The following is a 25,919-nucleotide window of genomic DNA, read 5'->3' on the forward strand; positions in this document are numbered from 1 at the left end:
CATTCCATGGAATACACTTCTGCTGAAGCAACCTAGTTAAGCAACCTTTTCTGGATTACAAAGAGTATTGCAGAGCCATTGCTGGGTCACTGTGTTTGTTGACATGTTAAAGACCGCACCTTGCACTTGGATTAAATTGAGAATGTTATGTGGATCATCGGCAGTGATCCAACGCAAACATACTGATACCAGGAATGGTCCTGTTGATCTCAGATTCTTGAAAGAATTGTAGAGTTTCCTAAAAGTTGCATCACATGACAAGTTAAATAAGGCAAGAAAGTGTTAACATATCTTACACGTTTATGTAACTTACTTCCATATATTAGCATGTAGTTTGTATAATTTAGATACTCTGAGTCTATGCTGCCTCATCAGCTTTGTAGCTCACAAAGACTAGTAAGTCTAAGTGCTGTAATTTTTAAAGAGAGGAATTCCCTACATGGAGAAAGAAAATGAAAATTTTCTCTCAATACTTTGCTCAAAAATACCTGATGTTTTTAATCATAGCTTTTTTGTTGTTTATTGATCTCTTTGCAGCCATGTAGAACTTCCTTTCTACTGGCAGATAATAAAGCCTAATCTGAAACCATTAATACCAGAAGTAACTGCAGACTTTATGAAGCTTAAATACAACCTAGACACAGACTCAGCCTTCTCCCTAAATCCTGAGCAGGGAGTTTTGCTTCCCCATGCGGATCATGAGTTTACTCTCACTTATACTCCACAGGAGGTATGGCTTGTGATTCCCTCCTATCTACAAACTCCAGCTGTGTATTTTTATGCAAGTCATAAAATCCTTGCTGTGCAGCTTTCTAAATTAAATTTAATTAGCTGGTACTATGCTCTGATAAACAGTGTTCAAAATGTAGAAAGTTACTAAAAGAAAACATGTTTTGACTGCAAAATGCGAGACAGTTTCTGATCTCACGTCAGTTTTGGTACTGACTGGACACAATTTTACACTGAAACTAGGAACACATCCTCAGAGCTGCAGCTGTGCTGGCTGGTAAATGTACCACCCTCACAACACTACCAGCTCCCCCCCAATCTCCTGACCCTTCCCCTTCTGCTAGTGAGCTGCTTTGGGCACGTGCCCCGTACCTACTGCAGCCTAAGTAAGTTTGGTTAGCAAACTGATTATTTGAACGGTTTCCAGCTGTAGCTGTTTGGAACTGAAGTGGGTCCTATGAACATCTGTGTGATAAATTAAGGGGATAGTAGTAGCCTTTGGCAGACAAATGATAGTATGCAGCTGTGAGTAAAGAAGGGTGCAACAATGTTTAATGCAGCTTACCAGTGACTGTTGTCTTAGTTTCTGCTCCATTGCCTGTGTAAATAAGGAGTGTGAGCTCACTGTATTTAAAGAAACTTGATCCAGAGTAAGCCCAAGAGTGGGAATATCCCATGCTGTGATGACTGACAGCCATAAGAATGCCTCAAATATGTATGGAAAAGAAAATAACTGGGTTTTTTAAATACTTTAATTAGTTAATAGAAAAATAGATTGAATTAACATATATACTTAAATTAATATCTCTGTACAATCAAATGAAACTTTTGCAAAGCCCTTCAGATTTAAGGCCTGCTTCTCTGTTTCCTTTTTTTCCACCCCATTAGAATATAAAAGGCATCCTCTTTTCCCATGATGGAAAAGTAATGTTTCTTACTCAAAATCAGATTGATGGTCAATTAAGCTAAATACTTTGGAGCAGTTAGGAGAAACTTTTAAGTTATTACAGCAGTACTGAGCTTAATTTGGGGAGTCTTTGCAGATGCTTGTGTGTAGTATGCAATATACTAGGGAAATAATAACAGGCATGTAAAAAATGAATATTTTTCTTGGAACCATGCACCATGAGATCAGAATCTGGCTTAATATTTTGCAGTCAAACATGTTTTCTTTTAGTAACACTAGAGTTTGAATATTGTTTATCAGAGCTTAGTACTCCAATGATGATTGTTCATCCTTTAAATGTAAACTACTTTTTCATCTTTTTTTAATCCTCAGTGTAACTGATTCCATGACATTAAAATCTTCTCCTTCTTCATCTATGTAGCTGAAGAGTTACCACAGTGTGATTCAGATGGTACTGAGGGACATCCCAGAACCACGCTGGTAAGCTGAGAAAAGTATTTCCTGGTAAAATATGTAGCCACATTTTAGCTATGCTATTACATTAAGTTACTGGGATTCTTCATCTTTCTGGTGGTGATGGACTGAGAATTATAAAGGATTTTATCTGCGCAACTAATTGTGCTACCAAGAGCGTCTCTGTGATCTTCCTTCATGTCTGCACACGTGCCTTAGCCCTAGCTAGGGCTGCACCTCTCTTGGAAAAAGATAATACTATCATTTTGTCTGTTCATTTTCCAGGCTTTCTGCTGAGATTTCCAGCTGGTTTTCCTGTTATTACTGTTTGTCACAGCAGTCTATGACTTACATACTTGTTCATGAACAGACTGGGACAACTAGAGTACATTAAAGAACTACTATAATTTTTCCAAGTTTTAACTGTCCCCAGCCTGAGCTAACTGCACATGGGCAGTCTGTAATTGAGAAACTTTTGATGATTTTCAGTTTTGATCTGGCAATTAAAAGACGGGATCCAGTTTAAACTGCTTAATAATTCTACCATGTTTCCTCCCAAAGTTTAGTAAAAGAGGGGATGCTTCAAAACATTCCAGAATACAAAACAAAGGATGTAATAGCACTGGAAATAGAAGTTAAAGGATCTACAGAACCAGTTAATCTTCTTCTGGAACCATATGCCATTATCATCCCTGGAGAAAACTTTATTGGTGTAAATGTCAGGAAAACATTTAAGGTTTGTTAGCTTTTGACTTCACTGTTACCATGTGGTTTTTGTGTCACTAGCTGTCATAGGTGTTATTAGAAGGTACCAGACAATCCATGTTATTTTAGTTTTTCCTAAATATCTTTAAAGGAGACCATGACTTCAAGAGGTCTATACTGAAATCCCCTAGCAAGCCTCCTTAACCCTACACCCCAGGCAGCATGCTTTGTTCTTTTTTTCTCTCTTAAGTTTGATATAAGAGTTTTAGCCTTCTAAATATTTTTGTGGGTCACTAACCTGTTGCTTATCACTTTGTCACTCCTGTAGTGTAAAAGTTTTCCAGTTGGGAGGGATAGCCAATGGATGATTAAATTACTTCATAACAGAGGCACTGTTCATGCAAAGGACTACAGCAAGCACAGAAGAGCTATAAAAGTCACATATGCTGCAGCATGCTAGACCTTACTCTTTCCTGCGGGTTCTGATAATTTCTATTTGACTGTTATGGAACAGACTGCTGCTGAAATTGTCCACTCACTCGATGTCCTCTTTACTATAGATCAGGATCACTTGGGAAAAATAGGCCTGTTAGCAAAAGCCAGGCAGGAAGACCTTTCCCAGTTAAAGGTCTTCCCATTTTTTTGTAAAGTTACTGCTCATCAGCACTTAGTTTTATGCTCTCTCTTCCTAGAAATTCTTTTTCAACTTAAGCCAGCCATTTCATACGTTCTGGTAATCTAGTATAGCTACATGTGTAGTATAGGTAATTAAGTCACTTACTGATAATATAATGGCATTCTTCACAGTTGCTTTTTTAGTCTTAAAAAGATAAGAATTTGAACTGTGCTTAGAGATAATTGTGCTTCAAAGAACAAAGTTATTTGCTGTAATTAAGAAATAATGTCTGAAAAGATCAGAAGAGCAGGCCAAAGATTTCAAGAGCTTACATCTCTCTCACAAAGAGATCCTTTGGCAAAAAAAAAAAAAGGCTGCTCTCAAAAGATGAATTTGAAGTTCAAGTTTAGAAGGTCTGTTACATTTTTGAAAAATGGAGAAGTTGTTTAAAAGGCTTCAAATATATAATGTTCTTGGAAAGAACAGTTAATAGATTTTCTTCAAGTTTCAGAAAACACCTTCACCTGCATGAAGATAGCGACTGTTAAATATAGTGCTTATATAACCTGACTAAATATAGTGTTTTCAGAATGTATCTCCATATCTGAGCTACATTTACTAAGCTTTCTTTATAGACCTCAAAGATATTGTTGGCAGCACCCAGGGAGTAATAAATCTCATCCTATGGGCTAAAATAGGTCAGAGTAATTGCTTCCAGCACTCTTTAGTTGGCTTTATTTTCAGTAAAGGCAGTGCTTGGAGATGAGGTCAGATGTAGCTCTTGCATCTGTTTTGCAGACACCTGAAATCCAGTCAGGTGAATCCCACTTCTTCCTGTCCTTGTTTCACATCACAGAGGAGAAAGGAAAGGGAGGATGCACTATTATAATGAAAATAACAGTAATTAGTGCATGGTGCTGGGTTAGTACTGTTCAAGTCAGAGGTCAGATGAAATTCTATGCCTTTCTACTCTTAACAGTGCTCAGTTTATTTCAAGATTCAGGTGAAGATACAGTATGTTGTAGCTATATTCAAGGTGTCATAATGTTTAGTAGTGAGCAGGATATGGTTAGAGTTTGCAAAGTATGTGATGTAAGACTCGCAATACCTAATTTGCAGTTCATCAGTACTCTCAGCAAATTGCCTTGTTGCTGTGAAAGCTTAAACTGCATTAACTGGCTCGTTGATTTTAATTGTTCTAGATGTGGAATAACAGCAAATCATTGATCAAGTACACCTGGGAGAAAATCGTGTCTTGTGACATCATGGAAGTTGAACCTCACACCGGCATCATAGGTAAAGTTTCTGTGACTTCAAGTATCAATTAATGATAATAATATATAAATTGGTATGAGTGGAAGAGAAGTCACAGAGCACTGTAATGCAAGCTGCAAAAGAAGACCTGATCCCCAGCCCACTGGAGCCAGCAGGAGACTTAATTTGATTCCAGGAGCTCCAGCAACAGGCTTACAGCAAGTGGTTTCTTTGCAAAAGGGTGAGACAGCACCTTGAATTTTTCTTTTCTAGGTAAGAATAAATGTTGTGAATTTGAACTGGTAATTACTGGAAGCAAACCTGGGTGTATCAGCTGTAACCTGCGGTGTAAGATTGAACATCTTCCAGAGCCGGTTGTGCTGCATGTTGAGGCTGCTTTTAAGGTAAGGAACTGTTTAGTGTTGTGGGGTGACTAGCTGTGGGGCCTGCCTATTATCCATATAAAGCTTTTTGCCTCTTAGAGGCGTGACAAATCTAAAGCAGTTGCAAACAGGAGGTATTTTTGCTGTCTAGTAACTATTGAGGCAATGTCGATAGTCCCATGAAAGTAAAAATTTTTTCTGTATTACATGCAATGCATTTGCTTTCTGCTGTTCTTTTTGAAATTGGGTGTTAATCTTAGATAATGTATGCTTCTTAATCAGGCAGTTTTGGCAGAAGTGTCCATTCTGACATCTGTTTCCTGGTGTCCTAGGGTCCACTTCTTTGTATTGATGTTCCATCACTCCAGTTAGGTTTGACTAAGCAGGGTGAGAGTGTGTTAAGAACCTTTGAGATAAAAAATCTATGTCAGCTGCCAGCACAGTGGAGAATGCAAGAAAGCCATGTTTGTCTGGCTGAAAGGAATGAGGAGGTAAGTCACTGCTACAGCTGGCTGCGCTCCCTCTTCAGCTATTTCTTCCTTATGCTTAGCAGTTGTGGTATTCATTCCAGGTATCAGAAGTTCTAATTTCTGTGACTTCTTATGAAACCGGTTCTGCATGGCTCCATAGGTGCACAAGTTATTTTAAGATTAAATGCTTCTTTGCAGTTTTTCCTCTATTTCCATTTGTTACAAATCCACTGCCAGCCTGATCCAAAGAGGTGTGGAATATTTCCTGTATGACAGTGATTTCAGCTGCTGCTGATACAAATAAAAGGGTAAGACTTTATCAGAACTAAGGCTGCTAAACAGTCCTCCCACACACTCACATCAGCACCCGAGATGGGAATCTCAGCACCTACTGAATTGGGCCTTTTGGCTTTAAGCAATAGTTTTGAAACACGCAGGTGTGTCCCAAAATAACAACTTACCATGATGAATATTGAAAGTATTGCTTAGTATTATCTAGACTGTGATGTGTCAAATGCAGTCTATTCCAGTCTTTGACTGCAGAGCTCATTCCATCATTTCATATGAAATAACTAAAGCAGCGTGGAGGCAATACTGGTGGCAAAGAATTGAGTGTGAGCTGCTATCTGCAGATCATCACATATTCCTAAAATAAAAAAAAGATATAAATTTTAAAAAGGCAAAATACTTTGTGGCACGCAGTGGGATTTGTAGCTATATTTCTCTTTGGTATTATGCATTAAAGGGAAGTGAGGAAATCCAGATTCTGGGGTAAGTGCTTTTGGTTGTAATGAAAGGCCAAATTCTGCCTGTAGGGCAGAATTACCTATGCAAGGAATTGAGTTCATTTGTTTTGTGCCAAAATTGGTCTAAATGCTGTTCAGGTCTTCTGTTTTTCTGGAAAGGCTGTCAGTTTTGCAACACAGAGAGAAGCTTGTTAAGCAGGAACTTTCTATTGACCAGCAAGAGATGAAAACCTACAAGATGTTGAACTGTATCCCCATGAGTTCTTGAGCTTTGTTTTCTATGTATCATGTAGATATCTCACCAACTTTGGGGGTGAAAGTTGATGGCAAAAAGAAAAGATTTATAAGTGGTGGTTGTGGCAGCCTTGTAAAACAGGGGGGTGTGTGTGTATCTATCCATTTACCCCCAGTAATCGGAAGTGCCTGATTAAGGATAGGTGTGCCCTGGGGGGGACCCTGTCCTCACAGTCCTCAAGCCCTTACTTCTTACTGTTATTCTTTTGTTGCCTACTATTCCCCATAATTCCCCAAACCCCAGAGAGATTTTAGACTTAGTCTCTAGAATTTTTTATCTCAGAGCCTGTTCATATCCCAGTGAAGATCATGGATCAAGTACTCCATTCCTTCTACTTAAGAGCTACCCCTTTCCTTTCCTGAATCTCTCCAGCCCACACTGGTGCTTTTTCTCTTTCCAGTCCTCCAGCCTTCCTTCCTTGACCTTCTGTCTGAGAATCTCCCCAACTTGTGGCATCTCACGTAGCGGCTGCTCAGCCCCTCCACTTGGGAGGAGATGCTGCTACTGCTGCTGACTGCTTCACATTCCCCGTCACCCTATGCACAGGCTTCCCTGTTATGCCCTTGGCTCTGACTATCCTTCTCTTAGGTCATTGCCTTTTTATTAGCTGTCCCCAGAGAAGCAAAGTCCTGCATCCTTGTCTAGCCAGGTTTTCACGAAGCTAGCACTGTGTTTACTGAAATCAACCCAGGTGGGACTCCAAGGGAAGAAAGAAAGGACATGCCTGAGGAAAAACGAAGCATTGAAATCCTAATTAGACTGTGTGACTTTAGCATTTTACACTTGCTTTGCAGATGTCAAATTTCCATTCCCTCTCTCCTCTCCCAGGTATCTCCCTTTATCATTCAACCATCTGCTGGAGAAATACCTCCTTTGGGTATATGCAGTGTGTCAGTTCAGTTCACATCGTTGCTGTGCCAGCGTCTCCAGACAGTATTAGAACTAGAGGTAGAAAATGGAAAAGGAAGGTAAGGGGGAAAAGTGGTTTTCCTGAGATTGACATGTGATTTTCACTTGAGGTGAAACCAAAAATACGTAGCAGGAGCTCAGAGCGGGGTTGTGCAACTTATCAATGAACTATCCAATCACTAATATTGCTAAATAAACATAATCATTCTTTCCAGCATGCTGTTGTATGTCTAGCACACTTCATTAATGATAACAATAGACCATCTGTGTGTTTATTTCCAGTCATCTTCCTGTTTTTGTTGAAGTTCAGACCCCCCAAGCATGCTTGATATCTAGTCATCTTGTATTCACTGAAATTTATACTGGAGTTCCTGCCAAAGCAACCAGCAAACTTTTTAACAGAACACTACTGCCAGCAAAATACTTATGGGGAAAGGTAAATGTACTTCTAGTAGATGAAGCATACAGGAGGGGTGGAAATTGCCGTTTCTATCAAAATATAAATAATAACTACTCTTAAAAGCTTTTTGGATGTATCTTTTGAGTAGTGCTAGCTGTTTACTGGCTTATGAGCAGAACTACAACTTAAGACCAGCCTTTCTGAAAAGATTAACTACTAGTTCATGTCAATATGCTCTTACTGTCTGTGGATCATCCCCAGGAAAACGGGTGGACAGAGATGTGAGGGGAAATAGAATGTAAGCTACCAGAGTACTGAACAAAGTACCACTGTAGTTTAGGGTTTGCCTTTAATTTAGTAGAGCAAAAAAACAGTGGTGCTTTTAAGTTGTGCCTACGTTTTGCTTAAATTTCACATTCTGGGTGGGATTCAGTTTACAGATTAGGACCCCTAAATTTAATGTCAGTATGTAAGCTATGGTCTGAACTCTCTTTTCAGTCAGTGGACATTCGAGCAGAAAGTTAGTCACCAGAATATATATGTCTAGTGTCGTTTCGGGTGTTGTAGAGTGTTATTGTTGATCTCCAGGTGTAAGTCAAGAAGCGTGGTCTTCTATAAGTCCTGTCACACCAGCCAGCTATGCATGTATGGCTTAACTGTATCCTCTGTGCCTGCATTCAGGAGACTGAGTCCTATCCCATCTATACAGCCAGTGGAGTTCAGAGGAGTATTCAGCTCCTCCTAAAATGGACAGCTACTTTGGTCTGCAGAATGCTCTCTAGCACATACTAGCTGGATGTTGCCTACAGTGGTGGTGGTGTTGACAGCCACAACATATACGTTTAGGTGACTTAGCCTGTAAGCTGAATCCTACTGTCAGTGCCTTGGTCAATCAGATCTACTCTGACATCTAGGGTTCAGCTCAGCTGCCTGCACAAAAGATTTCAGTGCCATCCAAGATGTCCTCAGGTGCCCAGGAGATCTTAACAGAGCATGTAGATGATATAGGACCTATAGGAAAACCTTTTGGAACAGCTGGAGCCAAGGAGGGATATCCACAGCATTTTACATGGTATCTGATGTTTGTGTGTGAGCAACCGAGCTGAACCCCTGGATTCATGCCATGTGCAGTTAGTCACTTAGGGAAGGTGTGAACACCAGGATTGTCTCTGTAGGCCACCTCTGTAGTTAGCGGAGAGAGATGAGGCACCTCTAGGATCCTGCTTCGATATCAGGTAGGTTGGCTTCACGCTGAAAAGGTTTGTGACTGAGAGGGATGACAGTGACTCTGCTCCCAGCCCTGATGCCTCAGTTGGGCACCTGAAGTCATTTGGAATGAAGAACTTACCAACCATGGGGCAAGAGCAAAGCAAGCCCCACAAACTGTATGAGTTGCTACTTGAAAGTGTCTGGAATCTGAGGATAACTTGGTCTTTATAGTCCTTTTTGATCTGAAGAGAAAAAAGGAAAGAATCAGAGTTAGCTGAATGTCTGTCCTTTCTGTTTGGCAGCTCATTGGAAGTCAGGCAGCTTTCTGCTCCACCACTGTCTCCCCGGCCGGTGGCACCTTGGGCCCAAATGAAGAAAAAGAATTCTGCATAGAGCTGTTGGCCAACATCACGGTAAGTTTAAAAGCCGATGCAATTTTATCAAAATAGCAACACTGGCGTTCTCATCTTGCCTCCATCTGACAAAAAGAAGGATTTTTATATATAAAACATAGTGTCCTTTTTTCTGTGCAGTATCTCTGAAATTGCTTTGCTTTAGAGGTACCCTGGTTAAAGGCAAGAATTATGGCAGTCCACATGATGTACAATTTTCTACCCTGTCTCTTTGTTTCTCATCTGTTCTTGTTTTCCTTGTTTCTTAAATCCCTATTCAATTACTCTTAGTGCTTATCACTTCTCTTGGAGCATACAGATCGTCACTTCAGATTACCCCAGATGAAATGGAGCGGACTGGCATATATAGTATAAATTTGGTTTTCTGAATGGAACTGGACTCATGATATTTTAATATTTGAAAATTTAAAAAGGGCTGATGGGACTGAGAGTCTGCAAAATTAGGGTGTAGACTGCAGAGTTTACAAACTTGAGAAATTCAGCCATAGACTTTGTAGGGGCATTCAAACAGCCGATTTAAGAAAACTAAATAAAGGAGCTTCCTATCAGTATGGTGTATCAGTTCCTATTACAGTCGCTGGACACCTAAGTTTCATTTATTTGCTTGAAAGTAGGTGTTCAGTACTATCAGAGATGCCCTAGCAGATCTCAGATACCTATGTATGTCTGGCATGTGTGGCACAGGATCCCAGTAAATTTGAGCCTTCTTCGTGGAAGGCTGGAAGCTCAACAGGACATGGGCATCTGAAAGGGCACTTCTGCATATGCCTGGGGAACGGAATGCCATCCCAGCCACCTACAAGAAAGGTGAGCTAGATGCCCAAGTACCATTAATGAGTCAGTGGAGATTTAGAGCTCGTATTTGGAGTTCACCTTTATAACTCAAGGGCTGACATTTAGGGAGTTACATTTAGAAGTCTGAATCTGGATCTGAATCCAGGTCTGAATCCCAGCCTATTACTTTATGCAGGACACACTGATCACCTAGGTATTGATTAGGTGAAAAAGATTAGCTGTGTTGAATTAGAATACTGGTGTGACTGGGCTATATAATTCATCCTACAAGTTCTGCTTTAAACCCAGGTAGAAATAAAACCCTGATTTTGGAATATTATTTAAGCACAACTAGAAGTGAGCTTCAACACTTGCTGTATAGGCAGTGTGTCAAAATTCACTAATGCAGCAGTTCTAGGCTTATAGACTGAGGTGGGTACAAAGCCAAGAAGCAGCCACAAATTTTTATCTTGGTATATGCCTTCTAAGCAAATCTGATACTGGCAGAAAATGCACTTAAAACAATACAGTAAAGCTTCTCACAATTCTGTTGTAGTTCTCATTTTAGTCCAGTGAAGTTTATACACACTTTTAAATAAATTTCTTAATGAGGCTGACTTTCCTCTGTGAAGTTTGTTTCATTCACAAGGAAACTTGACTTTTTGCCTTTCAGGGTGAGCTGAAAGACCTTGTCCTTTTGTGTAGCATAGAAGACATGACTGAACCTCTCTTTCTGAGCATTTCTGGAGAAGTGAAAGGACTGCATGTCACCTACTCAGTACATTGTGACAGTGGAGTTACCAGGTAAATCAAAAGTTTACCCCTGAAGTAAACAAAAATTACTTCTTCCCAGAGCAAAGAAACAATAGAGAAGGGGGGAAAAACCCCACTTACCTATGTAAACTTCATTCCTCCTCCTGCTGTAGGCAGCAAGGATAGTAAAATGTACTGTGACAATTCAGTAAAGGTGTCTTTTGTGAAGAAAAGGTAAAAGGTGCTGGATTTACACCCTGGCCAAATTCAGCAACTTCATAAGCCCAAGAGAAGACTGGAGAAGAGCACTACTCCACTCCCACCCCACCATTGTTTAGCTGAAACAAAATAAATTAACTGTTAACTTCACACAAATTTCTTATTCATGAATTAATGAATTAACTGCACGTCAGTGAAACTCGTGTTCGTGTGGTGTGGTGTGTCTGCCCTCCCTTGTGCTTCTGGTGCTTGTAACCTGCCAGTTGCCTTCACGCTTGTGTGTAGAGAGTATGAAAAATTACCTTTCTCCCCAGTAACAAAGTGTGGGACCTCTGCAGTCTGTCATGTGTTTGTGAGTAACAACTGTTTTCTGGAATGCCAAAAATGTGCAAATTCAGCTCTTAGATGTGAATTTAGAATTACAGAATTATACCCAAAATTCTATATTTTGGACCATTACGTTTTGTTGTTGCACTGTGAGACATGATATGAAAGGAAGATGAATATACTTCTCTTTGACTTGGTATATCTGACTGATTTTTATTTTATTTTTCTGATCTGTTGCATGATTACTCTCTTCTGGAATATGCTCATGTTTATATTTTTTATATAAGTAAAAATGGCTTTAATTTGATAGGTTGGCATGTTATCTATGATAAAAAATTTTACCCCAAATAAATCCTTACGTGGATTGAAGTGAAAACAATGAAAAGCAGTAAATGCTGATGATAAAAATTATAGCCTGCATGGTCCTTTTACACTGATCATTACAACCACATTGCATATTGCACATTTTAAAATCTGCTGAAATTACCTGTGGTGTAAGAAAATAAGACTGATGTCTTCATACTAATGTAACTTTTTCTGACAGTGGTGAAAGGCAGATGTTACAAAGCCCTTGTGATCTTCTCTTGGACTTTGGATCTGAAGTTGCATTCAAAGACATAGTAAAGCGTCAGCTAATTCTTACCAATCACACTGGAATCAGTGCTCCATTCAAAATAGAAGCCGAGTATTTTACTGGCTATTCACCTACTCCAGAACAAGGAATCTGTCCGTAAGTCTTGCTTTTCTGCATAATGACTCAAATACTAATTCAGGTCTGGAATAAATGCAAAATCAGGATAGAGTGCTATTGCCTTTGTCACAAGATACACTTTCTGCAGTGCTCTGGTGGGGTTTTTTAAGCTCTTACTCTGACTGCGGTAATGACACCTGCTGGTGAGGTTTCCTGCAGAAACAAGTAGCTTGCAATGCAAGCTGGTGTAAATGGCAAAACACTCTTGGTTTACACCAGCCAAGGCTCTGTTGTGTTATATTGTGCAGTCTTACAGCTCTCGAGCTAATTGACTCTTAAGGATGTTACTTTCAAAGAATGCTTTGTAGGATTTCCTCCTTTAGGTTATAATGACTACTAATTTAGGAGTCAGGTGGAGCTGTTACTTTAGCAGAGTCATTCTCATTTCACGGAATTGCTGTTGTGAATTTTTTATTTTTTCAAGCTCCTCAAGCTACCTGTTGAAAAGAAGAGGGCCCATCACAAAACATGCAGCTAGAAGAGCACAGTCAGGTATGAGAATAGCTGTTCATTCCCTCAGAGGAAAGAGGGAAAAAGCCGGTGACTACCATATTCAGCATTAAATGTGCCAGTCAGGCACATAATTTCATTCTTGGGGCGTTTGGCTAAGTCTACATAGTTAAATGACTTAGTTCCTCAATTCATTCTGGAGCTTGAAAGCCCACATTGTATAAGCATTAGGTCAGGCTCTTTCTTCCCCCCTCCTCCCTCCTTTTTTCTCTCTTCCCCTGCACCCCCTGCTTTCTCTCTCCATTTCCTCTCCTTTTCTTGAAGAGAATGGTCTGAAACAAAATGAGCGATTCCAGTGATAATTCACTCCCAGAATCACTCCCAGCACATAGTATGGATGACATGCATAATGTTTGGCTATTTCCCTCCCACAGAACCTTCCAATACCATTGCAGCAGGCTTTCCTCCCTCGAACTCAACCCCTTTTATGTACCCTCCCCCCCGTGGAAAGCTACAGCCCAGCCCATCTATCATTTCTGATGCGTTGTACTAAAAAATAATAATATTTGGAGCCACATGAGACCCAGGGAGGGGGGAAATGGGAGCGAAATGCTGTAAAGTGTGGATGTGTCTTCTGTATCCAAAATAAAACTTGGACATATTGGTACCTTGCCATAGAGTTTGGTATCTGTTACAAAGACAGAGCTTTTCAGCTGTTGAATTAGTGCTTAAGATTGGAAAAATGCTGTTCTGACAGATTCCATGCAAGCTTATTGATTTAAAAGGATAGGTGACTCAGATTGTGGAAAGGCTTTGTTTTTTCTAGTTAATTCTTTGCGTTGAAGAGCACACAGAGGTAAAGAGGCAGCTGCTAGTAGAACAATAACCAGTTAGCACAAATTCCAGCTTATTTTTCTCCAATTGAGAGTATGTTTTCATGTAACTAATTAGTGCCTTGCATATTCCAAAGAGTCCTGGATCAGGTTGCTGGAAGAGAGTCCTATAAAATAATTCCTTCAAGAACAAACTCTGAAAAAACAGATGAAGACCAACTGGAGAAGGGAACTTGGGTAAAGTGGTATAAATGTGGGTTGTGTAAATAATCCCAGGATTTTTGAAGCCAGTTAGGTTAGGCTGATTAACATCAGCTAAAAATACGGCCCTATAAATTCTTTGGTAGACTAATTTTGTTCCATTTTCTCAAAATTCATCAAATGTTTCTTTGCTGTCCTCCAGAATTTGCAGCAGCAGTGCTGTCTCATGGGAAGGGAGTAGCTTTCCATATACAACCTTCCAGAGGAACTCTGAAAGCCTTCCAGCAGCTAATCATAGAAATAGCAGCTTACAACAACATGTGGGGAGAGTACCAGGATAATCTTGTCTGTGAGGTAGGTGGGGCTTTGGTTTTAAGTGAGCTATTGCCATGGCAGATTTTACACTGATTCTACTTCCCAGATTCCTTTCTGTTAGAAATGCTTTTTCAGTTTATTAAGACATCTGTAAAAAGTCTAGATATTGCTATACCACTACCTCCAATGCCATGTAAGGATCAATTGTTACAGTACCTGGTTTAGTTTTGCGATAACATGTTTATCCCTTGGGAGGTTTTCAGGTGCCTTTAAAATGACTGGAGCTGTTTTGATTTATGTTTGGTAGCTGGCCAGCACACTACTCTGCTCTACCAATACAATATATTGTGTTGTATAGAAAAGCCACAGGAAAGCTGATGAATGTATGAGGCATTGCATTCTCCTGCTGAGAAGACTTTCGTTAGCATATGAATGAGACACTGTCAAAAGAAACCAATCAAAAATATTTGAAAATCCAATCGATTTTGTAACCCAGAGAACTAAAGTTTTATCTTTATTCTAATAGCTAAAATTAATTTTTAATAGGTGGGAGACTTAAAACCTAAATTAATTCCTATGCAAATGACTGTGAAAGGCTCTCCAATCTTCCTACAGATGACAGGACCACAAACAGATCAACCCATAATCAGGTATAGTGCAAAATACTGTCAGAGAAGTAAGAATTAAATACTGTTGGACTACAGCCAACATACACACCTGTTCACATCTCTTTGTGATATAATGAGAAGGTTAGCAAAGTGGTTGTCAACATACAGTATCTGCTTTGATAACACCAATACATTCGTCTCTGCCAACATAATTAGAGAAGAATCTGCATACAAGCCTTCTCAGTTTTACCAGCAATTACTATTCTGGGCTTACAGTCATAGAAGTTCATACAGTCCAGCCTCAGCTGATTCTGTGGAGATGGAAACAGGTACACAGTGGCGGTTCTCATCATCATCTAGAGTTCATGTCTCCCTGTCTCTTTACCTGGAACAGGAAAAATGCAGCCCCAAGGTAAACAGGGGCCTGGGAAGGTTTAAGCCCTTTCAATACAGCACCCAGATGTGCACATCTGGGTGAGGGGTAAGGGTTGGTTTATGGGGACCACGGCATTACACCCTTGACCAGCTGCCTTACAGTATGACTGCTTCTTTCTGACTTCAGAGGAATTGTCACTGTGTATCATGCTCCAGCCAAGAGCATTTGCAATGTCAGCTCTGTAACGAAGCATAGAAAATGGATTTAGCTATCTACCATAAAAAAGGTCCTTATGCACCTGGAAATCTGTCTCTGACACAGATCACTCCACTGCTGTGTAGCCATTTGCTGCCGCTGCCAGAGTGTTTCACAAAAGCTGACTCCACATGTTTATCCTGAAAGGTCTGAAACAAATAAGAAAACTGGAAAAAAGAGGCTGATTAAATAAAGCAGTATTGTGCCTCACGGTACAGACTATGCTTTACCTGATAACCGCTCTTAAGAGCTACCAGTGCAGCCAGATATGTTTCTACTTTTAAGAAATTCCTTAATGATTTCAGACATTCACTTCTATTTTCTGCATGTACTGACAGCAAGGTTCCCCCCTCAGGTTTGGCACTCATGTCTCTGGAGAGCCTCCTGTCTTTCGGAGGGTCCAGCTCAACAATCCCACTCCCTTTGGTAAGAGTGACACTTGTACAGCAAACATTGACGCTTGCATCATTCTCCTTATGATAATAAAAATAGAAGTACCCATTAACATGTTAATTAACAGGGCTACTTGTTTCCTAATCAAGATGGGTTTTGTACAAAAAATAACAGTATATAAGTGAGCATCTAAGCTGTTTTCGAACTTAGCTAGTACAGAACAATAATATACTTTGTCAGGTCTTTATATGCATAGTAGTATTTATGATTATGGTGTTATTGCTGTGAATATTAGTTTGCTTTCTGTAACAGTAAAGCAGGTAAGCTCCAGCCAGTGTGGTAGAATATATGTAGTTGACTCCATGTGTTGTTACTATGAAACTGTGCATCCTATCCTGATGTGTCTGTGTTTTCACTCACTGAAATGATGGCAATTCAGGATTTTCCATCCTGTTTTTGTAAGTCTCTCACAGCACTAACCCTGGTCAATCAGATGCACTACCTGCTTCTTAGTGGCATCATCTGGCTCTTCTGTGTTTAGTCTTTTTTTGCCTCTTGAGTGAGATTTCAAGCTCTTCAGAGCTATCACCTTTTTTCTTCTTTTTTTTTTCTCCAAATACCACCAAACACATTTGCTTAACAAACAAAATAGTCATAATTTATTTTAAAGTTATTAAAAGTATATATATAAAAACGACCTAGAGAGTGGCCAAGCTATAATAAGAGCATAGCACACGTGGTCTTCAATAATTTTAGTTTACAGCAAACATGGAAAGCTTAAGAAATGCTTTAATACAAATCCAGTTGCTAGACACAAATTGGTTACTTGATGTTCTGGTTCTCTGGTACCAAGTAAACCATGAGTCTTCTCAATGACCAGAATTAATTATCCTTTCTCCTTTTCAATTCAGATATTCGCCTGGACTGGGAAATTTACAACCAAGAGCAAGATGATAAAAAGCTGGTGGACCTGTTGATGTTCTTTGGAGACCCTTTTCCTCCTAAGGATATGGATGAAAATGAGAGTTCATCAGTTGGTAGCACCTCAGAGTCAGAGACTGTGTTAAAGTTGGATCAAACTGCCATTCCCTGCGGAAGCATTTATCCAGCTTCACAAACCACAGATGAGGTCAGCTGTTAGTCTGGTTTTTATATTGCTGCTGAGATACTTGATGGGTTTCTTGGCATGAAAGGTTGAAAACAATAACATGCAATATAACTTGTAACTAAGACTGGATTGTTAAAAGAAATGTCAGCTCCTCTCACAGTCAAAAAAGCAGTGCATGGGTAGATGGCTATTGGTATCAGCAATCAGTTTCCAGAATGAGTTACAATCAGATAGCTCTTCAGCTTCTCCTTTTCTTAAAATTAAGGAAGCTGATGAGATACTTTTTAAAATACTGTCATTGAAAAACTAATGCCATTTTTACATGAAAGTGTTACAGTAACTAAAACTCCTTAATTTGGGTCTGCTTTCCTCATGGGTGCTTTGTGGTGTCAATGTGTGCTGTAGTCAGGGAGCAGAATCTAATCTGCAAAGTAAAAATAGCATAAAAATAAAATGATATGGAGGTATTTATCCCACGGCTAAAGTTAGATTGGTTCTGTTACTCTGTTAGAATATGGTAACATCTATTACTCATGAAGTTTGATTATAATATGGCAATTTACTGTCTTGAAGGGCTGGGAGTGACAGGGAAGAAGGTATCATGCAGGTTGCGTAGCTTTACAGAAAAGGTATTAAAATCACATTTTCTCTGCTTCAGCTCAGAAAGCATAGTTTTGAATTCACCTCTACCCTTTCTTGTGCAACAAGGGAATGTTATTGCCCTAGAGTGCTCATTTGTGTAACGGGCCAGAGATGTCACAGTTGAGTACTTCTCTTGGTAGAACAGGATTCAAGCATACACATTTTCCAAGGTATCCAGCAGCGGTTTCAGGAGAGCAAACCCATGCATGAAAAAAGGAATGTACAGGACACATCCACATGTCCAGCTTTTGTGCCAGAATGAAAGAAACTGGAACTGGCCATGCTTACTGACTAGCACAGCAGTTCCCTGTACACTTCACTTGCATTCCTCCTTCACAGCGTAACAGTTTTAACCATTCCCCACCCTTGTGTCCCTGCAGTCTTCAGACTCTGACAGCAAAGAGAAGGAAATCATCACTCCAGAGCCTACAATACAGAAAATTGTCTCTGTACTTACACGACGTCATGAAGGTGTTCCTGCAGACAACCCCTACTCCATTACTCCAAGACAGATAGTAAGCTTTTACATTTTCTGTGTGCTTAGATTTAGCTTATTTTCTGTAGGACAGAGGAGGCAGAGAAGGAGGAGAAGGGAGATTTTGGGTTGAGATTGAGACTATTAAACAGTGAAACAGTAGACTGGGAGTCTTTGGGATCTTGAAGATGACCATGAGAAGAGTTTGCAAAGTCCACAGAAAAAAGGAAGTGTCCTACCTACATTTGAGCAGTTAACTGATGACTGGAATTAAGTGTTCAGGTGTACTAGGCTCCCTAGGAGTGGCATCTCTGGTCTTCTCACTTGGATTGCCTTGGTAAAATGTGTGACATTAGGTGGGAGACATCCAGCCTGGAACTTTGGAAGCATGTTACTTAACCAGGGTAGATTTGCTGAGTAGGCATGGCAGAGCTGGAAAGCAGTGCTCTGTAGACAGCTCTTTTGGATAAACTATCGTAACTCACAGTACTTCAAAAGCAACTGGTGCAAACAGGGACCAGTGTCACAATTACTTAGGAATAAGATAAAGACAGCACTGGAAAGATCTAACTATGAGTGACAGAGTTGCCAAAAACATCAGTGTGTCAATTTTGATTCTCAAATACTAGCAAGTTTTTTGCCAAAGGGTTTCAGTTACAAGTTAGAATGAGCTAAAGATTACATAAAAGAAATAATTACAGAAATGGCATCTTGAAGAAATGAAGCCTACAGTCAGCTCTGGGGTAATTGGGGCTGAGATAGTTCAGATAAACAAGTGCCTCGTTGCAGAGGCAGCCTACATTGGGCTTAGCCAGCAGTGAGCTTGGCCCATATGGAATGGAGTTGATACCTATGCAGTTATTCAGGTAGTCCTCTGCCGAAACATTCTCCCCGTTTCTACTGTTGCTCCAGAAAGGTCTGTTAGCTCAGGTGTTGTGCAGCACAGCTGGCCAGGCCTGGCTTAACTCCATGTCTGAATAGCTAAGCTCTCTGTGACCACAATGCACAGACCCTGCAGTGTTGTGGGGTGTGACAGAGCTTACTAAGCTCCGCTGTGGCCCTGCTAGACCTTAGGCATAACTGTCTTACACTCCTTGCCGCTCTGAGCAGGGGAACAGTGCAAGGAAGAGCTGAGCTAGCTCTGCTTCTGCTGAACAGAGGTCCAGCAAGACCAAACGTCTCACTCTGTAATCGCATGAAATGGGGGAGTTTGTGTCTGCAGAGCACTGGCCTGGAAGCAGTACACGCCACATGGCCCCTGTGCTTACAAACTTGGCTAGCCATGAATTGGCTCTACAGGGAGATGGCAGAGGTTTTTCTGCAGCAATAAGAGGATTTAATCAGAACCTGCGTATGTTTCTGCAGCAATAGCAGGATTTAACCATAACATGCATAATGCACCTAAAGAAAGCAGAATCTATTCAACCTGTAAATCCCAGAAAATCCACTGTAGCTGGCTAGTGCATTTGATTACATTCCCTGCTGTCATGTAAAATAAAATAATAGCCAAGAGTAAACTGAACTGTAAAAATACTGTGAATTCACACTTGTAACTCTTCAAAAAGTTTCTTGTATCTGTGAGTGCTGTCAGCTGTGGGAGAAGCATCCAAGTTAGCCAGTGAGTAAGAGCGGGCAGAACTGGATATTTTTAAAAACAAACAAACAGGGATTTACATATGTTTGTGCACTTACAGAGTTCACCCATGACTGTGCTTAAACTCTGTTGATGCTAAAGAGTGGCTACGGTGATATTTGCAGTTGAACTAATTGTCAGTTTTGTTGTCACATGTTGTCATTTTAGCGCAAGCCTGAGTGTAGCCCGTGTCCAGATTTCATGCTGCTTGTGCAACTCAGCTTTAGTAGCTGAGTACTGAGGTTGTTTGTGCAATCCTAGGCAGCTCCCTGTGCTACAAATCAGTTGTGATTCAACTACAGGTGATTCCAGGAGGTGGAAGCATCTCTGTTGGCATCTCCTTCACCCCACGCATCCTCCCAGAGACTGTGACTGAAGTACAGTGTGAAGGGTTTGTGCTGGGTTTCATGAGCCTAGATGACAAGGTAAACTCCCTATCACAGCAAGGCTAATAATGGCTAGAAAATAATTGTTTCCCTTCCTGCAATTTATGTACAGGCTACTGTGTACCTGGCCAGTCTGTATAAACAGTCCTGCTCCTGCTGCCTTGTACATCCTTCCTTAACTAGGGTTGTTCATTTGTTGCATTTGTCTTTTAGCTTGGAAGCATTTTGGGGTGGGAATGTCACCGTCTTCTTACATTGTCTGGCGCAGTAGACCCCAGACAAAAGCCCAGGATTTGAAACGCTATCACAACATCAGGTTGTATTGATAACAATGGTTAACAATGGGGCTGAGACTCTGGACTGCTGAGTTCTGTTCCTGGCTCTGCATCCACCTTCCTGTGTGAATTTGGACAGCATATCTCTCCTCTGGGAAACTTCCTCTTCAACAACTGCAAGTGTAGCTCACAGGCTGATGTGAAGCTTGAATAGCATTTTATGAATTACTCTGCAATTCTCTGACTTGAATCATTGCAAAGGCACAAGGTATAATGAATGAATGATAACAGAACATTTAATAAAAACATCCCTAATGTTCCTGATTCCTGGAGGAAGAAACACCTGCGTCTGTATTTACACAGCCATTCAGAGTTCAACTACTGCTTAGCTTTTGCTGTTCCGTGCATGTTGCCACGTCTTAAAACAGGCAATATGTTGTCAAGCAGAATCCTATTTTGACTAACAGCCTCTCAGGCTGAAAGCAGGGGGTTAGGTTTTAGTGCTATCATTTTGTACATAATTTCTGTTCTCATTTTGTTGTCAGCTTGCAAAGACAGTGCCTAACAAAGTGCATCGCAGAGATGGCTATGAAGCTCCACCATTACGAGTAGACTTGCAAGCTTTTGTAAAGCACGCTCTGTAAGTACCACCGCGCTGAAGGCTGCTACACTCGCAGAATGAACCAGCCTGGAGGGCAGGGCTCTGACCAGCTCTGATTCTTTACACTCAGGGTAAAACTAGACACGGATCATGACAGAGGAATGGTGTTTTATTCAACAGCAAGTGATCTTGTACCAGATCATCCTCTGTTAGGAGTAAGTATTTCATGCACCAATGTATTTGGCTGGTTTGTACTGCTGTGCTACAGTAAGAATTCAGAGCTGTATGCACATCATTTTTAAAATGCATCTTTATCCCCAGTAGCCTTATGTTGCAGTTTTCTATACTGCATGTAACAAGACAGGTAAAACAAAAGGACTACAAGTACTTACCAGCCAGGAATAAGCAAAGTTCAGTTCAGACAATGCCTATTTTATGTGTCTTTCCTTGTAGAGGAGTTTGTAAGTAGAAAAATAAGTACTTATTTTCAGGATATAAAGGTCTGCTAGCAGAATGAGTAACTTAGAGTGGCCTTGTTAGTTTCTGTGGCCCCTGACATTAAAAGTCTTTTAGATTTTATTACGTTATTTGTGGTTTGTTTTCTTTTTAACTCAAGAAATTTTGAAAAACACAAGTAGAAAATACTGGGTTGCTTTGGGGTAAAGTCCTTCAGATCCCCAGTAGTGCTGAATGACCAGACAGACTAGTACAAACCTCTCAAGGGAGTTAAAACTAACCAGTTTTGAATCATTTCTCCACCAGGTTTTGACAGATTCGGTAATGACTCAGAGTTTGAAACTCATCAATTGCGCTAAGGTTCCTCTGTACTTTAGGCTACTTCTGTCTACGCCCTTCAGTCTGTCTAGCACAGATCCCAAAAAGAGCACCAAAACATCCCATGGCAAGAAGGAGGAAAAAGAACAGCAACCACAACTTGTACTTTATCCACAGCAAAACATGCTGGTAGGCTCAAAAATAATAATCTTGTGCCAGAATAGATAGTTTAGTAATTGGTGTGTTAGCATGACCCAGATGAACCACAAGAAAAACACAACCAGCACAGAAATTTCCCAATTTCAGGGGAAATAGTGGTATATTAGCAAATGCTAATTACTGCAATTTTGCCTGCTGTACTGTGGGTACAAAGTACTTTTCTACAGTGGCCGTGATGTGCTTTTCTCATCAGCTCTGACCTATTGCAAACTCCTGCAGAAAACCCTGTGGTTTTTGGAGCTCACCTAAGTCAATAGCCATGCATATGATGGCCAAATTAAAAGATTTCCAAAGACTGCAGTCCTTCATTTCCTTAAATTAGATGCAAGCAGTGCAAACAGAGAAAAAATTGCTTCGTTCAATGACATTAAAGGAAACCAAGTTCTGGAGTCAAGAATTAGCTAGGGTGCAAAAAATGAGTAATAGTTGCATTTTTGAAGCATGCTTCTCATTTTTCAGTGTTCATTTTGACACAGACACACACATGTCTCAATTCCATGTCTGTGGGAAGAAAGAAGGCTTACATGTTTAAGACAGATTTGGGAATATGGTATTTGTAACCTCAGGAGTTGGAACCTTTGTCTTGCTAAAGACTGTTTCTCGCCTGTGGTTCAGAGATTAGCTGTTCACCTTTACACTCCCATCTCTGTGTACTGGATTCATAGGAAATAGCTGTGGGGTTTTTTTAATTATAATGCTTTGTTGCAGTGGGAATTTGGTTGCTGGCATGACACCTTTGGGTCCCAGTGGGAAAATGTGCACCTGGGCCTTTGAGCAATGTTTACTTTGGATTTCCTGCACACAGTGTCTTCTTATGTGATGGTCATCTGAATTCCTCTTCCCACAGGTGAAAGTGTCATTCCACATGACTCTGGAGTTACTTGCGTATCCACAATTGCCAGATACCCAGCTGCTTCCTGGATTCGAAGTGCTCCAGTTTGATAATGGAGAGAGAAAGCTGAAATTTAATCAAAATCTGGTCATTGAACATAGTAACGGCACTACCCAGGTAAGATCAGAAGATGATCTGTGGGCCCTGAGAAAGGGCTGTGCTTCGTCAGCATCTTGGACTTGGAATGAATGTGCCTTTGAGATACAGCCACCTCTAGAGTGAATTGTGCCATCCAGCAAGTGAACAGCCACAGATTTGCAGAAGGAAATAGCTCTCCATTGAGACTCCAGGTGACTCTCAAATGGACAGAGCAGTTTTGGGTCAGCACCCTGGTGCTTGTACCCGAGCTCTTTGTGCAGCATGAGGGCCTGGGTGATACAACTCAACACCCGATCACAGTACGACTCTCCACATCCTTCTGAGACGTGGGGTCAGGACTGTCTCAGCAAAAATGCCAGTGACTGAGTCACCAAGCTTTGCCTCCTGCAGTACCAGAGTGCTTCTTGAAAGTCTCCTGAATCTGTCTAACTCGTGTGGTGTGGTCACAGCCCACACACATTTACAGACCGATCTCTTCCAGATGGAAAGATATAAACTCCCTCAAAGTCTTCAGCCGTTCCAGTACACTGCAGGCATTGTATTTTTTTCATACCAGGTAGTTCTGAGGACTGATCAGTGTAAGATCTGAGCACCCTATCTAAGTTACAGTCAATTTAATAAAAATCTTGGCCAATCTGCACAAACTGAATGACTCACAGCAGGCCATATACAGTCCTAAGGGACAACGAGATGCTGTAATGTCTGCATCTCCACAGAAAACTCTAATAACAAATGAGAATGTTCACTCTGTGTTACTTCATTAAGACCAGTGTCTGTTTTGAAAACCTACCCCAAAAAACAAGCAACAACTTAATTCACTCAAAGCTGTAGAATGGGGGAATTGACTCTATTACAAAAGAACACAAACTACTCTTGATTCAGTGCTTGAGGTTAAGAATGATCCAGCTGTAGCAGATATTATTAAAGCTCTACAAAAATAAGGTGGGGTTTTTTAGTCCATTCCCTTTCCTCTGTTTTGCAGCTGGTGCCAGTGACTGCATACCTCACTGTTCCAGTTCTGGAGCTCTCTTGCAACATGGTTGATTTCAAGACCTGCTTTGTTGAACAGACCAAGACTGAACATGTCTTCTTGTGTAACAGGAGTGGCTGTAGAAGTTACTGGACTGCTTTGCTGGGTATTCTGGTTTTGCAATTCAATTTCCGTGCTATGTAGTTTCCTATTCAGTGTTTTTATTTAGTAAGACTGCATGCACTCACTCGATATATAGCAAATATATGATGTGATGATGTTGGCTGCAAGCATATTGGGTCTGCTTGTGTTTTCACTTATGTGGGCTTTTTTTTTTTTTTTTTTTGACATCAGTGTATCTCTGCTGATTTCAGCAGTTATTCCAGATTTAACTAAAAAATTGAATCGCAACTCTCACAAGTAGTGAATATGCTTTGCTCATTTGTAATGGAATCCGAAGAGGCAACAAGAAGTAGCCTGTGAGTTTGGTTTGAGCTTGTACTTGATGCTTCTGACAACAGATGGGCTTCAAAGGGAAGAAGATCAGGGCCTTATTATTTTGACTGTGAGGCCACCAATCACTCCCCTTGATTAGAGGATGAGAACAGAAACTGGCCACATGCATAGAAAGCCTCTGACAGTGCAAGATAATTTATTAGCTGGCTAGCAAGGAGGTGCGTTGTTTTGAGTGCTATATGCTGCACAAACTTATACAAAGGGTCTCGTGTTGCTTTGTTTGATATTTGCCTCTTTCCCTGCAGATGAACAGGAAAGGAATAATGACCTGCAAGTATTTTCTGTCTCCCCTACTAATGGCATTTTGGAGGCATGTGAAGGGGGCCCACCCACCAAAGAGATTCTGCAGATCAGCTTTACTGCAAGGTACAGTTAACAGGACTGAAATCTCACTGTTATTCCCTGTCAAGCCCAGACTTACGGTGTGAGTAGTCACTGAAAGCAAAGAGCAGTCCTGCTCTGTTCTTGTGTTATCAGGCTGCTCATTTTGCTTCTAACACTTCCCAGTCCTGGCCTTCCAGCTGGTACTTTTCCCGTATAACAATGTTCCCTACACTGTTCCCATAGATGGGATTTATTTTGGATTTGGCACCCAGAATTTCAGACTTTAGATTTACCCACTTGAAATCATGCTGTTCCAACAGGTGGCACAATGCACTGACTATATAGTGCTGGATAAATTCCCTATCTTTAGGGCAGTGTCTTCAACGGAGGATAAATCACAGGCCTGTAATTCAGTGCAGAAACTGATACAACAGTGACCTCTTTATGCATTCAGCACTTTGTTTAGACAGAGGGAGAAAAGTGTCTGGAGTAGTTCAGAATTCCACTAAAGCATCCGTTTGTCCTGCAGGAAAGTGCAGTGTCTTTTGCAGTCAGTCTCGGGGATCCTTCATTATATAGTTTATGTGCCTTCTCTCTAAAAGAAGCTTTTTAAAGTCCTTTAGTTCTCTACATGCATTCAGCCTACCTCCTGAGGAAGCAAAAAGAGAGAAATGTTCTAATGCAGTGGTGATACAAGTTGCTTTATCCTTGCTTAGCCTGGTGCGGTTTAGTGTTACAGTCCTGTTGATGTTTTGATGAGAAAGAAAAAAATCAATGTATTTTTGTGGCCTCCAGTCCAATGGTTTTCTTCACAACAAAGATAACAGGACCTGCAGGCAAATAACAGCAAAGAACAGATGAAAATTACTTACTTTGTCCTATAAACATAATTTTGCTCTTAATTATGTTTTTGGACACCTTACCATAACCTTTGTAAGGCTAGGGATTAGTTATGAATGGCAGAGGTAAGCAGACGGATCCAAGCTGTGGTGTGGGTGACACATGGAAGAGAAGGGATGCCGTCCAGAGGGACCTTGACAGGCTTGAGAGGTGAGCCTGAGTGAACCTGGTGAAGTTCCACAAGGCCAAGTGCAAGGTCCTGCACCCCATACCAGGGCTGGGTGGAGAAGGGATTCACAGTAGCCCTGAGGAGGACTTGAGGGTGCTGGTGCATGAAAACCAGGGTATGACCCAGCAATCGCACTTGCAGCCCAGAAAGCCAACCGCATCCTGGGCTGCATCACACGAAGCATGACCAGCA

The 25,919-nt window shown here is 40.8% G+C and overlaps 1 protein-coding gene across 1 annotated transcript in view; it reads left to right on the forward strand.

Moving 5' to 3' along the window:
* The window catches only part of DLEC1 (DLEC1 cilia and flagella associated protein), a 41,289-nt gene that overhangs the window by 12,507 nt on the left and 2,863 nt on the right, over positions 1–25,919 (forward strand). Inside the window, exons 14-37 of the mRNA XM_037384649.1 lie at positions 538–730; positions 2,058–2,116; positions 2,651–2,825; positions 4,613–4,706; positions 4,938–5,068; positions 5,380–5,538; positions 7,387–7,526; positions 7,750–7,903; positions 9,379–9,489; positions 10,937–11,067; positions 12,107–12,292; positions 12,738–12,805; positions 14,000–14,151; positions 14,659–14,762; positions 15,707–15,777; positions 16,656–16,873; positions 17,875–18,009; positions 19,905–20,027; positions 20,809–20,903; positions 20,995–21,079; positions 21,627–21,827; positions 22,705–22,866; positions 23,831–23,984; positions 24,580–24,700. Coding sequence (XP_037240546.1) covers positions 538–730; positions 2,058–2,116; positions 2,651–2,825; positions 4,613–4,706; positions 4,938–5,068; positions 5,380–5,538; positions 7,387–7,526; positions 7,750–7,903; positions 9,379–9,489; positions 10,937–11,067; positions 12,107–12,292; positions 12,738–12,805; positions 14,000–14,151; positions 14,659–14,762; positions 15,707–15,777; positions 16,656–16,873; positions 17,875–18,009; positions 19,905–20,027; positions 20,809–20,903; positions 20,995–21,079; positions 21,627–21,827; positions 22,705–22,866; positions 23,831–23,984; positions 24,580–24,700 — 3,222 coding nt within the window. The remainder of the gene's footprint in view (positions 1–537; positions 731–2,057; positions 2,117–2,650; positions 2,826–4,612; positions 4,707–4,937; positions 5,069–5,379; positions 5,539–7,386; positions 7,527–7,749; positions 7,904–9,378; positions 9,490–10,936; positions 11,068–12,106; positions 12,293–12,737; positions 12,806–13,999; positions 14,152–14,658; positions 14,763–15,706; positions 15,778–16,655; positions 16,874–17,874; positions 18,010–19,904; positions 20,028–20,808; positions 20,904–20,994; positions 21,080–21,626; positions 21,828–22,704; positions 22,867–23,830; positions 23,985–24,579; positions 24,701–25,919) is intronic.

This window comes from Falco rusticolus, chromosome 4, assembly GCF_015220075.1.
Source record: "Falco rusticolus isolate bFalRus1 chromosome 4, bFalRus1.pri, whole genome shotgun sequence".
Lineage (NCBI taxonomy): Eukaryota > Metazoa > Chordata > Aves > Falconiformes > Falconidae > Falco > Falco rusticolus.